Source organism: Lipotes vexillifer, unplaced genomic scaffold (assembly GCF_000442215.2).
Source record: "Lipotes vexillifer unplaced genomic scaffold, Lipotes_vexillifer_v1.1 scaffold39, whole genome shotgun sequence".
Taxonomy (NCBI): Eukaryota; Metazoa; Chordata; class Mammalia; order Artiodactyla; family Lipotidae; genus Lipotes; species Lipotes vexillifer.
Window position 1 is genome coordinate 2,546,459 of NW_006787038.1, and position 17,492 is coordinate 2,563,950.

At 39.7% G+C, this 17,492-nt stretch overlaps 1 protein-coding gene across 1 annotated transcript in view; it reads left to right on the plus strand.

The window, feature by feature from the left end:
- TTLL5 (tubulin tyrosine ligase like 5) overlaps positions 1-17,492 on the plus strand; it is a 318,465-nt gene that overhangs the window by 71,335 nt on the left and 229,638 nt on the right. The window contains exons 13-17 of the mRNA XM_007459755.1: positions 1,811-1,892; positions 3,495-3,556; positions 4,726-4,820; positions 15,698-15,811; positions 16,078-16,169. Of these exons, the coding sequence (XP_007459817.1) occupies positions 1,811-1,892; positions 3,495-3,556; positions 4,726-4,820; positions 15,698-15,811; positions 16,078-16,169 (445 nt within the window). The remainder of the gene's footprint in view (positions 1-1,810; positions 1,893-3,494; positions 3,557-4,725; positions 4,821-15,697; positions 15,812-16,077; positions 16,170-17,492) is intronic.

The window sequence follows — 17,492 nt, forward strand, 5'->3', positions numbered from 1 at the left end:
ATTCTTTTTTTTCTTCTTTAATATTTCTTTATTTGGCTGTTGCGGTATCTTTGTTGCGGCCTGCAGGATCTTTCGTTGCGGTACGCGGGCTTCTCTCCAGTTGTGGCACGTGGGCTCCAGAGCACGCAGGCTCAGCAGTTGCAACACACGGGCTTAGTTGCCCTGCAGCATGTGGGATCTTAGTTCCCCAACCAGGGATCGAACCTGTGTCCTCTGCTTTGGAAGGTGGATTCTTAACCACTGGACCGTCAGGGAAGTCCCCAAGAGGGCCTCATTAATAATAACAATGAGGGACTTCACTGGTGGCTCAGTGGTTAAGAATCCGCCTGCCAGTGCAGGGGACACGGGTTTGATCCCTGGTCCGGGAAGATCCCACATGCCATGGAGCAACTAAGCCAGTGCGCCACAACTACTGAGCCTGCTCTTTAGAGCCTGCTAGCTACAGCTACTGAGCCCGCGCTCCACAACTACTGAAACCCATGCTCTCTAGAGCCTGCGCGCTGCAGCTCAGGAGCCCATGCGCTGCACCTACTGAAGCCCACGTGCTCTAGGGCCCGCGTGCTGCAACTACAGAGCCCACCTACTGCAATTACTGAAACCCGCGTGCCTAGAGCCCGTGCTGCGCAGCAAGAGAAGCCACCTCAGTGAGAAGCCCATGCACCACAAGGAAGAGTAGACCCTGCTCACTGCAACTAGAGAAAGCCCGCGTGCAGCAACGAAGACCCAATGCAGCCAAAAAATATATAATAATAATAATAATAATGAGAGTAAAGTTTGCCAGCTGAGGTTCCAAAGTTAGCCTCTCATCCCTGCATTCTGGGAGAAGAGCCTGCTAATGGTTCTGGCTTTGGTCTTTGTAACAGTTGGGGACTTAGGGGACAAGAATCAGTAAAGAATCCAGAAGCCATGGAAATTTGATCTCTGACTACCTCCTTTATGGCTCGTCACAGTCTTGCTTGGCTGCGACTGGCTCTCTCCTTTCTCTTCTGTCTTTCTGTTTTGGGCCAGTGTATTTTATTTTCTATCTTCAAAGAGGAATTGAAACCATAGAGGGGAAAGAATAAATATGTTTTATGCTTGGATGTCTTCTTGACCTAGGTTGCAAAAGTAAGGTCTTGGTTTAAGAAAGTGTGATGGGGGCTTCCCTGGTGACACAGTGGTTGACAGTCCGCCTGCCGATGCAGGGGACGCGGGTTTGTGCCCTGGTTCTGGGAGGATCCCACATGCCGCGGAGCGGCTGGGCCCGTGAGCCATGGCCGCTGAGCCTGCGCGTCCAGAGCCTGTGCTCCGTGACGGGAGAGGCCACAACAGTGAGAGGCCCGCATATCACACACACACACACACACACACACACAAAGAAAGTGTGATGGGAAGATCCTAGAGAGGTGTCTTCTGTAGAATTTCCTGTGTTCAGAGTGTGGTGGGGGAGAACAATCTAGAACAAGCCCAAAGCAGCATTGATATTGGATGCACTTGTTGCATTCCTTTTCCTGACATTTTTTTTTTTTTTACCCTTCTAGACAGCAGCAGAATCATGCTGGTTAACTTTTAGAGTCAGGTCACTTTCTGTGTAGAGCTCAGGAATGTCAATAGAGTGGATGATAGAAACTGGAGTTTTATAGTGTTATTTTCTTATTATCTCTAGAACTTGATTTCTCTTGGACTTGAAAGTTCTCTACTTCTATTGCCCCTTGATACTTAGTAAATTTCTAGGCCTTTGTTGGGAGTTGATTGGATTGAACCTTCCAGATCTTTGTCCGGTTGTGACATGGAAAATGATCTTGTGTGTTGTGTTATGTTGTACTTCTAGAACTCTATGGCTTTGACGTGCTCATAGATTCTACTCTGAAGCCATGGTTGTTGGAAGTGAATCTCTCTCCCTCTTTGGCCTGGTAAGTAGTCTATTCTATCAACTAGAAAAGGACAAACCTTCAATAAGCAGCTCTAAAACACTTTTTTTTTTTTTTTTTTGGTCATTTCTCTTGGCGCTAGGAGATTTTTTTTCCCGTGGTTATTAGATTGAGATGACTAGAATTTCTAAATTTGGGGGATTTGTGGTATATTGTCAGAGTCCATATTTCAACCATGGACCCCTATCTTACTAGTCAATTTGCAATCTCTGTTTACTGTCTTATTGGGCTTCTAAGGGATGCTTCTTTCATTTTTATCCCCAGTGCGCTCCCTCTCACGCTCTCTTTTTTTAAGCTTTGTAGGTGTTCTGCTAAGGGTAAAGAAATACATGAGATATTGAATTTCCTTCGCCACCAAAAGTTTATACATACTCTAATCCACATATACCGTAAAGGTATAGAGCTGGGCCTAGGGTAGTGTAGGTAATATCTGGTCCTTTTATCCTGTCCACGTCCTGGTGTTATCCACCCAAGATTAAAGTCTAAAGACTTCAAACAATCTTTAAAAAAATTCTTTTTAACCTATGTCTTGTTTAGAAGAAGGAAAGAAACTTATTTTTCAATACCAGAGAAGATTCTGCTTCTATCTGGCTACAGCCAGAGTTTCTGTTAGCTCTGTGCTTCTCTAAACAGCTAGAAAACCCAAGAGATTTATGACAGAGACCACCCAGCTGCTGCACTTTTAACAATGAGAAATTTTGGGAAAATGCCAAGTAATCAAATAAAGACAGACTGACTACTTTGTAGGGTGGGAGTTTGGCTTAACCCCAGTAGTAAGGTGTAGAGCTGGATAATACAGATGCTTCAGATGTTGTGCTACACTTTGGTTAAGTCAACGTTTTTCAGATTTCCCAGCAGTGTACATTATACAATGTTAGAAAGCCCCAGGATAAGGCATTGGGTCCAGCAGCCAGAGGAATCTGGTTTCTGGAGGAACACCTCAACTCCAAAGCCAGCATGGCATCACTGCCATAGGGATGCCCCCCGCTTTTGGACCACGTTGTTTCTGTTTCCATGTGGGTTCTTGCTGCATCATCTGGTGATATTTTGGTATAACTTGTATTTTTTTTTTGCCTTCATTTGCAAGCCTGTAAGCTTAAGAAGATCGATTTAGAATGGAAAATGAAGTCTTAAAAAAAGTACAGAGATAGCCCAAGTTTCTTCTCTTGCATGTGAATGTGATTTGACTATCACAGCAGTTAAAAAAAAAAAAATTGAACGATGGACACACTCATAAAAGAGCATATTAAAAATCTGAACCTCTCAAATCCACAGTGATAGTGAAGCAGTGTTATGACCTGTGCAAAGTTTGAATTGCACAATACCTTCTGGAATAAAAAGATTGCATGTCAGGGGATAAGCGCCTTAGAGCTGGGCCTGCCTTGCAGAGGATGAGTTTGATGCCACGCTTTTATTTCTAGAATTTTTGCCCAGATGTTTTTTTTCCCCCCACGGATTTGATGTGCTTTATGTGTATCTCCTCATTGACATTTGGTAGCTTTGCTGTATTAAGGACTGTTAGGGGCAGCTATTCTGTTAACCTGTAAAATTATTGATTGCTCTTTTCTTTCTTTGTTCTGTTAGTGATGCACCTCTGGACCTAAAGATTAAAGCCAGTATGATTTCAGATATGTTCACTGTCGTAGGTGAGTAGTAGTGTTTTCTGAAAACTCATATAAAAGTTAAGCAGTGCATCCATTTTGTCAGGTTCTGCAGGTGTTGCCAACTGGCAGTTTCTCAGCCATGCTAAATGTTTTGTACTAAAAAGTTATATTTTCAGGGAAGTGTTTATATGTTTCTGTTCCCTCTGGCTCCATCTTGCCCTGAGGCTGAACCACAGCTAGGGATGAGACCTAATTCCTGGGGCACAGGAATTAGGAGCTGAGGAAGAGAATTAAGCAAAGATCTGGAGAAAATATATTTTTCTCTGAGCTGAGATAGTGAAACCCACTGAAGAGGCTTTGTTACGGAGGAGACTGGCTGTGTTTCTGCTAGGCAGTCTCTACTGGTGTCAGTGCTCTTCTGTAGTGGTTATAACTGAAGCAGCCAAGGAAGAAATCCCTTTCTGAGTAGATAAGCCAGAGCTTTGAGATGGAGATGGGCAGCCAGGTGGGTATCTTTTGGGTTTGGGGTTGTTGTTGTTTTAAGTACTCTAAAAAGACATGATAAAATACACTTGAAATGAACTAACACTTGGTGTACCAGCAAATGCTGTAAAACTTTGCTACTGTGTTCTCCTTAGATGAGAATTTGCTTCCTTTTAGGAAATAAGTGAAATTGGCCGAAGCTTAATTTCTTAAGCAATGGGTAATCTACAAAGCCCATTTTGCAAGTTGCCAATAGACCACCTTTAGCAGTTCCAGAAGTGGATCCTATAACAGGACAATACCCCTCACTTGCTTCTGGATTCTCCTGGTAAACAACATTATTTTCCAGTCACCATCCAGGAAGCCACTTTGAAATAACTTGTCTTTATTAACAACTGTGTGTTTTTAAATGGTGGTTTGCACTTTTACTCTGAAGTTCATCAAAAGTCTACATCTCTTTTTCCATCAGTATCACATTTCAGCTCCCCAGCTCCCCAAGGAAGCCTGATTTATCTGCATATTTTCCTTACTTGTTTGTTCCAGTTGTGGTGGTTCGAAGTTCAAGTGGAGTATGTGTATGGGAGAGTCATACCTAAACCTCCTGAGGATGGATCTCTGTAACATTTATGACAGTGAAACTGAGTTTGTCCATCTAAAGGAAAGGTGCAGCTAAATCTGCTAATTTCTTAGAAAATGGCAGGTTTTAATATTTCCCATTCCCCATTCAGGGTTTGTATGTCAAGATCCTGCCCAGCGGGCATCAACCCGGCCAATTTATCCCACCTTTGAGTCTTCCAGGCGAAACCCTTTCCAGAAACCTCAGGTAAGCAAATTCAGCAACAGGAAGCCCCAAGGAAGCTTATTGCAAAGTGGCAGCTGTTGTCAGTGAGTGAGCAGAAGCGCTATGATTATAAGGTCACTTACAGCGAGAGAATTGGGGGACCATTCTAGACAGGAGGCAGTTATATTCAGCCACAGCTAATAGCTTATGCTTTTAATGCTTTCAAACCAACTTACTCTCTGCTTTTTTCTTTCTTTTCTTTTGGCTGCTTTTTTCATTGTCTTTTCCTTTTTTCTTTTTCTCTCTTTTTAAAAGTCACTTTCTGTTTTCTCAAATTGATATGCTCATAAACGAGGCACAGAGAGAGAATCTACAAATTCCTCATCATTACTCTGCTGTATTCTTTTTTTTTAATTTTAATTAATTTATTTATGTTTCACTGCTTGGGTCTTTGTTGCTGCGTGTGGGCTTTCTCTAGTTGCAGTGAGTGGGGGCTACTCTTTGTGGTGGTGTGCAGGCTTCTCATTGTGGTGGTTTCTCTCGTTGCATAGCATGGGCTCTAGGCACGTAGGCTTCAGTAGTTGTGGCTCATGGGCTTCAGTAGTTATGGCTCATGGGCTCTAGAGTGCAGGCTCAGTAGCTGTGGCTCACGGGCTTAGTTGCTCTGCGGCATGTGGGATCTTCCCGGACCAGGGCTCGAACCCGTGTCCCCTGCCTTGGCAGGCGGATTCTTAACCACTGCGCCACCAGGGAAGCCCTGCTGCATTCTTTTTGATCTTCAGACTAGCTTCGCAGAGAAGATGCTTAATTGAAATAATATCTTCTCTACATGTGAGTCTCTTCACGGGGACCCTCAATGATCATGAGGTGCTGATTGAAGTTAAATGAGATAAATGCCTGCAGAAAGCTGTGCATGGGTGTCTGAAACATCATGGGACCCAGTGTGGCTCCAGTCTGTGTACTATGCATTTTTGTTCCAGTTAAACCAATCAGCTCATCATTCTGCCTACCTATTGCATCATCTGATCAGTCCCCGCCCATCTAGACCTGGCTAGTTTCCACTTGTGTTTCTTTGCCTCTAACGTTTCTTCTTAACCAGAAGGTCCACTTTCCTCCTGTCTTCCCATCTGGATTGATTACCTCACCTGCTCAGAAGTTTGGAGATCGTTTCTTATTCAATCCATTCCACTCTGTCATGACCTTTTCTTTTCATTGCAGCATTATTTACTGATTCTTTATTGCATTGTTTTGCATTCATTGACTTGTTGCCTTTAAATTGTCCAGTACTCCTCTGCTAGATTGTAAGCTCTTTGAGGGCAGAAACAGCTGCTGCTTCTCCCTGTCCCTCCCCTTTCCCTTACTTCGCCCCTCCTATGTTCCCCCTACCTCCACTTTAGCCCTCCACCTCTCCCTTTTTTCCTCCCACTTCTCTTCCTTTTGCTTGCTGGTCCCGTGTAGATTACTGCTACTTCTGTTTGCTAAGCTTATGTACCATTATTTATTCACATAACTTTTCATTAGAACAGGGTTTACAAACTCAAATGCCTCTAGGGGCTTCAGAGAGACAATGTAAAAGGGTAACTAGGGCCAGGTATGATACAGCTAAGAGTGCTGTGACTGCAGTAAACTGGGCAGTGCATGCTTCCTATCAAAGGGGCAGCTCTTTTACTTAAGTGCTCTGGCTGATCATTGCCATGCGTGAGTGTGGGCCAAGTGTTGTTAGATCTTCCTACTGTCAAGAGAAATCAGAAATCGTATTTTAAAATACTGGCAACAAGAGTTCAGTTTAAAAAATAATACTTTGCAGATGAAACATAGCATGTCCTTGAGCTGGATTCAGTTTATTGGTTGCCTGTGACCTCTTGCCTTAGAACTATTCCCTATTAGCATTAGTGCTGTGGTATGGAACAGGGTGAACTATATTTTAAGGGATATTATCTTAGATTAGAAGTGAAACCAGGCAACAGCGTTGTACTTGATCAGTACATCACAGATCAAAGGGTTTTCTTTAATTTTTTTTTTAAATTGCTTTACAAAGGTGTATTAGTTTCTGCTTTATAACAGTGAATCAGCTATACATATACATGTATCCCCATATCTCCTCCCTCTTGCGTCTCTCTCCCACCCTCCCTGTCCCACCCCTCTAAGTGGTCACAAAGCACCAAGCTGGTAGAGGGTTAACCTAGGCGTACTAGGAAAACTGAATTTAGGCAATCGCGTTCCTTTGCAAATTGTTTTCTGCAGTATCTGTGGCAAGAGCCACAGGACTGTGTATAAAGGATTACGAATGTTTCTGTGCATCTTTACCAGTTTCTGCAAGTTCCACTCTAGGAGTAGCTGTATGTCAATCTTGGCTGAATTGATCCCTTTTCTTAGCTTGCCTGTCAGCTTTTACTGGTGACTCTTTGCACGTAGTGGAGACTCTATTCACTGTTTGTTCTGCATACTGGTAGGTAATGGCATGACTTCATCCATGAGCAGTCCATGGCACACTTACTTAAAGGCTAAAGAAGCTGTAGATTACATGTACTGTGTGAGACCATTGTATCAGGTAGAATAGTTAACTTCAGGATCTTCAGTACGTGACAGTAGGATTGAGTTCTCAGTGGTGAGAAGGTGAAACTGGAATGGTTATACCGCAGGAGAATGCAGTGTGAACGATAATAAATGCTCTAATCTTTTGAGAGCAAAATATAGGGCTTTGGCTTTTGCTGTCTGCTTGAAGATGATTTTTGTCACCATAGATGTAGGAGTTGGAAAATACAGGCATGTTAGGAAAAGATAAGGCTTTATTCCAGTTTTCTGTCTTTTATAGCGTCCAGTATCTGCACAGTTCCAGTCATCAAGCACCAAACAGGTAAGTTCTGGATCGTTTGGAGATTTCATTCAAATTTTTATCTCCGCTCCCCAAGTGAAAAGCCATTTAGCTTCACTGTTTCACAGTACATATTTCATGCACCTGCTTTTTGAACAGCTAATGTAAAATAGAATAAGTGAAAGTGAATGCACAGAGATCTTTTTGGATGTAGTATATAAGAGTAGAGGTTGCAGGAATTTATGAATCCTCTTTTTCTGGTGGTGATTATGCTGTGATAGAGGCAGTTGAATTTAAATGATGAACAGAGTTCAGAGGCATATCTATTGTTCTGGCCAAAATATTCCAGGAAAGAAATATCATAGTGCACAAGTAACCTTTCATTAGTTCAGACATCTTATGAAACATACCCTTGTCAGTAGCTTAATATTGGAAATGTTTTCACATTGGGTATTGGGCTGTATTTGAGTTTTTTAACAGATGACTTTTCTTATATGTAGTGATTTGCAGTTTTATGAATCTTAGAAACTGCCATATTTGGTGTCTCAGATGCTACGTTTAAAATAAAGACAAAATATGTTATCTCAGTCTCTTAATGATCAGCATTTGTCCTCTTTCTATTCTTGTTAGCAGTATGTGAGATAAACTGTCACTTTCTTCTATGCAGATTTTTTTTAACATCTTTTGAAGTGATAGGATTTGATGCTTTGATATGAGTGATGTAGATGTTCTCAAGTATGTCACTTGCAATTATTAGTTCTTTAGTAAAAAGCTCCAGTATATTTATTTTGGCATTTGTAGATACAGTTTCTGGTAAGCTTGGAAGCTTGAATTATAACTTTCTTAGCTACTGTTTTTGATAAAGTGATTTACATGGTTTATATGAATCAAAGAAATGAAAAAAAGACTCACTGGCTGTGTTGTCTAGTATCTGGTAACTGATTAGTATGGTTTTGTAACACAAGTTTTGTTGTTTAGTTGGTAGAATTCAAAACTCTGTAATAGTGTTTTGTATTTAGCAGGTACCTAAGTGTGCAAGCTGCTCTCCGTGGCAAACAAAAACCAAGGCTGTTGACTTCAAAGAGCTTACACTCTATCTCTTTAACCTAACCTATTTAAGGAGAACATTAAAGTACTGTTTCATAGCCTTCTGAATTTGACTCCAAAGAAGTGTCTTTGACACGGAAATCTAATCTTAATGTCCCATTACTCATTTAAGTTCTATTCCACCTAGCTCCATTGCTTGAATTGCCATAAGTTGCAAATAACCTGTGGATGAGCAAGGCCTCTCTTTAGTGGTTATTTATTTCAACACTGCTCACGTGACTCAAAGGCTTTCTGGCTTTATTCAGCCAACCTTAAACGTATTGAATTCTTCGACTCTTACTGTCCTTTGCAATGTTCTACCTTGTCCCTATCTTTCTGTTAATGAAGCACTCTCAAATCCACAGTAGTTTCATCAGAGCTAAGTGAGAAAAGAGAAGAAACTTTCTGCTCGGGCCATTTAGACTGTGTAAACTTTTCCTTTTATGGTGGTGTCAGATTGTGAAGTCACAGTTTTTTACTTGTTGTCTGATGATTCCTTTTTAATCCATTATCTCTTTCTACATTTCTCCCTTCCCTTGAATACCTATGGTTCAACGTTTTTCACGCACCAGAAATTACATTTCAGTGTTCAAGCAGGTGATATGGTTTTGTGGAAAGAATGAGGACTTTGAAGTCAGATAGACCTGGGTTCAAATTTGAACTCTGCCAATAACTGTTAGACCTTGGGCATGTTCCCTTACGTCTCAGGCTCACTTCCCACATCTGTCAAATGAGGATAGTAATACGTACATGGAGTTATGCTGAGAAAGGAATGATCAAACGTAGGTAAAATATTTGGGATACTTTTGGACACATAGTTTACTCTCCTTCATACTTTTGAGAACTGTTTTTTTGTTTTTGTTTTGTTTTGTTTGCGGTACGCGGGCCTCTCACTGTTGTGGCCTCTCCCGTTGCGGAGCACAGGCTCCGGACGCGCAGGCTCAGCGGCCATGGCTCACGGGCCCAGCCGCTCCGCGGCATGTGGGATCTTCCCGGACTGGGGCACGAACCCGTGTCCCCTGCAGCGGCAGGCGGACTCTCAACCACTGCGCCACCAGGGAAGCCCTTGAGTACTGTTTTGATTTCCCTTTTTGCATTGTCAGTATCTGGTGTTATTTTGATATTCATTTATCTGTAGTCATGTCTTTTCACATTTACTGTCATCAACAAATGCAAATCAACCCAATTAAATAAATAATTAATTAATTGTTCATCCTCCCAGACATCAATACAGGTTCTAAATAATGCTTAAGCAGTACCCGATCACTTCCCAACTTGATTCACTGCTTCTTATCTTATCCTACAGTTGCATCTTTTAACTGTGTTCAGCTTTTGTTGGTATATTTTATTTATTATATCATGATGCTAAGTCCTGATTGGAAATATAATTTGAAAAAAAAAACTATATGAAGTTTTCACAAATGCTTCTCTAAAATCCAAAGACATTAAATATATTTGCTCTATTCCCCCTTTTTGTTATTTTGTCCTAAATATCAAAATTATAAAGCACGTTTTAAAATAAATAAGCAGTCTCTGTACTACTATTCTTTATGAGCCCATTAAACTCTAAATGTTTATGGATTTTTTTTCTTTTAATATTTGTTCCATTATTTTACTAGGGATTCAAGTTAGACTCACCAGGCGGTAATCGCCAGGAGCATACTTCTTAAATTTTTGAAGATTGGTGCCTCATTTTTTCTTTTTCTAATCCTCTGGTACCTCCTCAGTTCTTCATGATTTTTCAAACATAATTGTAAGTGGTTTTGGTAAGTTTTTTTGTTTTTAAAGCCAGTTCTGTTAATAGCAAGATGCATGTCTCTCAGACCTGCTGACTTACATTTATTACAGATTTTCAGATGCTGCATATCTTTTTTTACTGTAACACAAACCTACTTACTTGCTTTCTTTTTTTTTCCCCCGAATTTCAAAGCAGTATACTTGCGGTTATCATTATATGTACGCCTTCTCTATTAGCCATTTTTGGTCTGTTTCCACCCAGATTTATTCATAATGTGGTTTTTCTGTTCATTTTCTTTTGTTTGATAGAACTGATTCCTTTTGCTTTTTAAACTTGACTTTTTATTTTCTGAGTGGCAAGATGCATCACATATAAATTGAGCTATTTCTAGTCCATGTATTTTTAACACAGAATTCTAAACTTTGTAAAGTTGCATTGGGAGGCTTTTTATTCTTTGTATGTGTTCTCTGTCAAGCAGATTTTTTTTTGCCCCTCAATTTTGATATCTTTGAGGATACCTCACCTTTTTTTTTCATATTCTACATTTTGTCCAGTTCTCCTTACTGGTACTTGCCAGCTTTCTTTAGGGTGAGAACCATTTTTCTGATTCAACACCTGTTTCTTACTGCTGTGAGTGGGGGCAGGTGATTCCCTATCTCAGTAATTTCACATTCTCAGCCAGTTCTTCCCTAGCAATGAAGGTTAGATGCATATTGGTTTCTTCTCTGGGTATATTTCTGAATCCTATGTTGTACTAGTTATAATTTAACAACTTTGATGCATGTTGCATGGTAGAATTCTTACTGAGACAGTTTAAAGTCTATCTGAGAACCCAGTAGTTTAAATCTTGTGTCATCTAGCCAGGGGCAATGGTTCCCTTTAAGTTTAGAGGAGCTTTATTTCCTTAGTGTATTTAGTCAATCCATTGGAATATGTGGATGTATTCTATCTGCTACCCAGAGAACATAGCTGAGCTGATGTGCCCAAAGTCAAAACCACAGAATGGCTTGTATTTGAACTGCTTTGCTCTTGTTTTTGACAGTCCTGATGGCCTTTCAAATCATTCTGATTCCTTTGTTTCTTTTGCTTTGCTTTAATTTCCAAGTATCTCCTTGGCACTCATAAGCATTTCTGGTTTTTTTCCTTTTTTTATTATTATCCTTTCTTCTCCCCTTTTCCCTCTGCTTTTTCTCTCACCTGTGTCTATAATTCATTTGTTAAGAGCTCATTTCCCCCAATAAAGATGTTAAAAAAAAAAAAAAAAAAAAAGAGCTCATTTCATTAATAAATATTGGTAGGATTCAACCAGTGGTCTAGGATAGTAATGCTTTGTTGTTCCTGTATAAATACATTCCTGCATGAACCAGTACAGCAGATATTATGTAGATTAAAAAAATTCTCTCATCTCAAATTTATTGAAAAGCTGAGATTGGCAAAATATTTTTGACTTTCTAGTCTGATTGTTTTCCACTGGCTTCCCCAAAGACACAGGAAACCTGGGTGGATTTTAGAGAGGCATTTGAGATACCTAGACTTCGAGAGCTACAACTTCTCCTATTTTTCTCCCTCTCAGCCTTCTTAATAGTTGACATTGAAGTAAATAGGTGAAGAGATTAAAGGAGTTTCTAGCCACATTTTTTTTCCTCTTCTGGAGTAGCATTGACCTTTTCTTTGCGCTCTGGTGGTATTTGTGGCAATAAAAGAATAAAACAGTCGGTTTAGGGGAGTTAACAGCTGGAGCATTCATCTAACAAGCACCATTACCCCTTCCTTTTCTAACCTCCCAAAAGCCCCAGCCAGGACCACCTGCTTAAACTCCTACCCACCCCACCCAAATAGCCCTCAGGTAGGCACACAGTGGCTAGAGTTAGGACTGTGGACTGAGTAACAAAAGAGTGGTTGTGAATGTATGTAGGAGACAGCTCTTTAAAAATGACTGCGAGAGTTTTGGAGTGCTAATTAATTGTTTCGGGGAGCAGGTTTAGATGAATAGAGGAAGATTGCAGCATCATTATAGTGGTCTCAATCTCTGGCGGCCAGGAATATCATTCCATCATGAAGCAGTTCCACAAAGATGAAAATTAGGTCCTAGAAAAGCAAAAAAAAAAAAGTTAAAAAGATAAGAAAGAAAAGTAAACAATAAATAAGCAAACAGAAAAAAACCCTAACGATGAAAAAACAGATAAGAGACTGAACCAACAAAAACAAAAGGACAAAGAAAAGGAAAATAATTTTTAAAAAATTGGACGTGCTCATTAGATGTTATTCAGTAGTGACTTGATCCATGTGCTTATAAATATGACCATTCCTTAAAACTATTCTGATGGGTAATAACTATTCCTTAAAATATTTTTTCTTATTAACCTGGTAATACAGTTAATCAGCATTTTTAAATAACATTCTTTCTATTCTAAGATGCTTAATCTTTATTTTTATTACATCATTAAAATGAATGCTTACTTCATATTGTCTTCTTTCACAATTTCAGAGGACTTCAAGATATTCTTAAATAGTGTGAAGTGATAAGGCAGCTTGACTTTGGAGGATTTACTGCCAGTGGCTTTCTGATCAAAGCCATGCTGTCACATGTGAGGTAGATAAGTCTTTTTAGCAAACAATAAGTAGTGTGTGAAGATGACAAAAGTCCTCAAAGCATCCATTTAATATTTTGGCTTTTCCAAGTTATATGCTAAATAAGAAGTCACACTTAAAAATTTTTTTAAATGATTCTATTACTTATATTGATTCTCTTCTTAAATCTTTAAACATTCTTCTTGATTTCCAACATGTGCTGTATAATGTATTTCCAGAGATCAGAAGGGAGTTAAATTTTTTCCCAAAATCCTCTGCAAAGTTTAATTCTAACCATGGTTGATCTGTGTCAGCACATTATTCATTTACTTATTTGTTCAAAAAACATTTATTGATCTCCTACTCCATCCCAAGTACTGTTCTAGATGCTGAAGGTACCACGGAAAAAGCTAAAGAGATAAAAGTTCCTACCTTCACTTGGTGCTTGTATCTGCTCATTTCGTGGTTTTTCTTCCATGGAGTTGCCTATCAGAAAATCTGTTTTATAACTCCATGCTAGCTTTGAAGATTAGTATATATTGGTCTCCCTTGTGTCCAAAGGTAAAGCCATTCATGGTTGTTTATGTACAGGTGTGCATTAGTCTGCGTGGGCAGCCATAACAAAATACCATAGACTGGGTGGCTTAAACCACAGAAACTTATTTCTCACAGTTCTGGAGGCTGGGAAATCCAAGATCAAGGTGCTGGCAAGGTAGGTTTTGTTCTCAGGCCTCTTCTTTTGGCTTGTAGATGGTCACCATCTTGCTGTGTGCTCACATGACCTCCTTGTGCTTGCTCAGGCAGAGAGAGAAAGAGAGAGAGAACAAGCTCTCTGGTGGCTCTTTTTTTTTTTTTTTAAATTAATTAATTAATTAATTAATTAATTTTTGGCTGCGTTTGGTCTTCGTTACTGCCCGCAGGCTTTCTCTAGTTGTGGCGAGCGGGGGCTACTCTGTTGCAGTGCGCAGTCTTCTCAGTGCAGTGGCTTCTCTTGTTGTGGAGCATGGGCTCTAGGCCAGTGGGCTTCAGTAGTTGCAGCATGTGGGCTCAGTAGTTGTGGCTCCCCCCCCCCCCTTTGGCTGCGTTTGGTCTTCGTTACTGCCCGCAGGCTTTCTCTAGTTGTGGCGAGCGGGGGCTACTCTGTTGCAGTGCGCAGTCTTCTCAGTGCAGTGGCTTCTCTTGTTGTGGAGCATGGGCTCTAGGCCAGTGGGCTTCAGTAGTTGCAGCATGTGGGCTCAGTAGTTGTGGCTCGCGGATTCTAGGGCACAGGCTCAGTAATTGTGGCGCATGGGCTTAGTTGCTCCGCAGCATGTGGGATCTCCCCAGACCAGGGCTCGAACCTGCGTCCCCTGCCTTGGCAGGCGGATTCTTAACCACTGCGCCACCAGGGAAGCCTGGTGGCTCTTTAAAGGCTATTAATCCCAGCAGACCAAGGCCTCACCCTCATGTCCTCATCTGACCCTAATTACTTCCCAAAAGCCCCATCTCCACATACTGTCACAATGTGGGGGTTAGGGCTTCAACGCAGGAATTTTGGGGCAACACAAACATTTAGTCCATAACAATGAGTATTGCTGAAAATGTCAAAAGTTAGTTGTCAAAAAGCCTTTCCATAGACTGTATACAAAAAGAAAAATAAACAGTGGTTCCTGACAGTAGGACTTCTTCTGTCTGGTCAGAGTTACTTCCAGGACTCTAGAGAGACAAATTATACCCCCATTTCTTGGATTATTCCTTATTCTTTGTACTTGGCAGATTTATTTGTCTTATTTTATCAGTCATCTTTTTCAATAATAGTGTGTTTTCATGCTTCATACTATCTGATTTCCTTTGTTACCTTTGTATTTCTCTGCTCTCATTGAGAACATCAAAATCTCTTAAAACTTTTGTTCTCCAGCAGCCTTCCTGATCATCATTCAGAAGCTGAAGTAGCCAGATCATCTTTGGGGATCCATAAGGAACATGACCCACTTGGCTGCCTCCTTGGAGTACCCAAGGCAGTCATCCTAGATCCAGTCTCTTGTAGTCTAGCAACTACAGTGTTTCTCAAGTTGTAGGCTTTTGCTCACAGCTCTCTTCTGTGTCACTGATAACTTTCATCTCAATATTTCCCCCCCAAGTTCTAAAACATCCCACTGTCCAACTTTTTCATCTGTGACATAATAGATCGCTCCTGTTTCTTGGTCTTTTTTTTTTTTTAATTTAATTAATTAATTTATTTTTATTTTTTGGCTGCGTCGGGTCTTCATTGTGTGTTTTTGTCTTATGTCTTACTTTTCCTAACTTTACTTCCCCAGTGCTGAAAAGAATATAGTTACTTACTGAAATAAATACATACTTAATCTTATGTTGAGGTTATTTTCAGAATTTTTTCCCATATCTTTCAAACTATCAAATGTACTCTAAAACCAAGATTAGGAATAAGTACTAGCTTACAAAGCCATGTGGACATCTTTCTTTGTTTTTTTTATTTGTATCTCTCTCAACCCAGAGTTTTTTCCTACTATTCTATTTTCTCTTCTTTTCTTTGAGTTTACTGGCTTTCATTGATTTCCCAGGGTTTCAGGCTAAGAGATCAATTACAGAAAATGGGCTTTGGATTTGAGCTTATACATATTATGAAACATAATCGTGTTGAGGGACTGACTAGAGGGAAATGAAGAAAGGTGATGAAAAGATATTTTTGTTTTTCTTTTTTCTTCTCCTTAGCGTTGCCATCCACTCTCTGCCAGTGACGCGGAAATGAAAAACCTTGTGGGCTCAGCACGGGAGAAGGTGCCGGGGAAGTTAGGTGGTTCTGTGCTTGGTCTGTCAATGGAGGAGGTAAAGATAACTTCATTTCAGGCCTTTACGGGTTAACATAGGCTTCAGTGAAAATTAGTGAGTGATTCATAATATTCATGACCAACTCATATCTTATACTGAACATGGGAGAAATAGCTTCTCAAAAAAACAGCATCTTAAATTTCTTCCTTCATGCTTCTTTTGTATTCTCAGTTCATAACTCTCTTCCTCTGTCCTATTACCACATGGATTACAGTTTTTAAAATAGGTACTCATTTTATTTTATTTTCTCTTCCACCATGTAGATCAAAGTTTTACGGAGGGTGAAGGAAGAGAATGATCGGAGAGGTGGATTTATTCGCATATTCCCTACATCAGAGACATGGGAAATATATGGGTGAGGTGACTACCTTTTTTTTAAGTCTGTACTTCAGGTCAAGAGAATTGGATTAATTGTGACACAGTATCATCACTGCTCTCCACATGGTGCCTTTCTTACATTTTTTGTTTATTTATTTATGACAGTATGAATATTACCCAACCCTGCATTATTCCTACCTTTTTTCTAGTTCCCTTCCTCTTTCCTAACTGCCTCCTAACCCAGGGTTAGACACTGTCCTAAATTTTGTGGTTACCATTACCTTGATTTGAAAAAAAAAATTGGTTTATCATCTGTATGTGTGCTTAAACAATAAATTGCTTATTTTTAATCATCTTTGAGATCAAGTTTACATGCAGCAGCATCCATTTTAAGTTTGATGATGAATTTTGACAAATACAGACATCAATTTAATCACCACAATTAAGATATAGAACATTCCATTACTTCCAGATGTCCTCTCATGCCCCTTCACTATGAGTCCCTCCATTACTGTGAGCCTCAAACATCTACTGACTTGCTTTATATCGCTATAGTCTTTCTAGAATTTTATATAAATAGAATCATACATTATATATCTTTTGATGTCTGGATTCTTTTGTTTGGCATAATGTTTTTGAGAATTATCCGTGTTGTTGTGTGAAACAGTAGTAGTTCATTCCTGATTATTGTTATGTACTGTTTTATTGTATGAATATAGCACAATTTGTTTATCCATTCATCTGTGTGGAATATTTGGATTGTGTCCAGTTTTGGGCTGTTCTGAAGAAAGCTGCTATTATGAACATTTATGTACAAGTCTCTGTGTGGATATATGATTTTATTTTTCTTGGATAAATACCTAGGGGTGGAATAGGTGGGTCGTATGAAAAGGGATAAGAGATAGAACCATTTTACATTTTGCCAGTGTTGAATGAGAGTTCCATTTGCTTTCCATCCTTGCCAACACTTGGTATTGTCAGGCTTTTTAATTTTAGGCATTCTAGTGTGTGTGTAGTGTTTCTCTGTAGTTTTAATTTTCTGTTCTCTGATTAATAATGATATTGAGCATTCATGTGCTATGGGCCATTTGTGTATCTTCTTTTTTCCATTTTAAATTTTAAGATTTTTATCTTTTTATTATTGTGTTATAAAAGACTCCTGATACAAGTCCTTCCCCAGATATTTACATTATAAATATTTTCTCAAAGTCTGTGGCTAGCTTTTTCTTTTTTATAACAGTGGCTTTCAAAGAACAGAAGTTTTAAATTTCAATGAAGTCCAATTGGCCAATTTTTTTTTAAGGTTTATGCATTTCGTGTTTTCTAAGACAACTTAGAAAAGAAATCTTTACCAATGCCA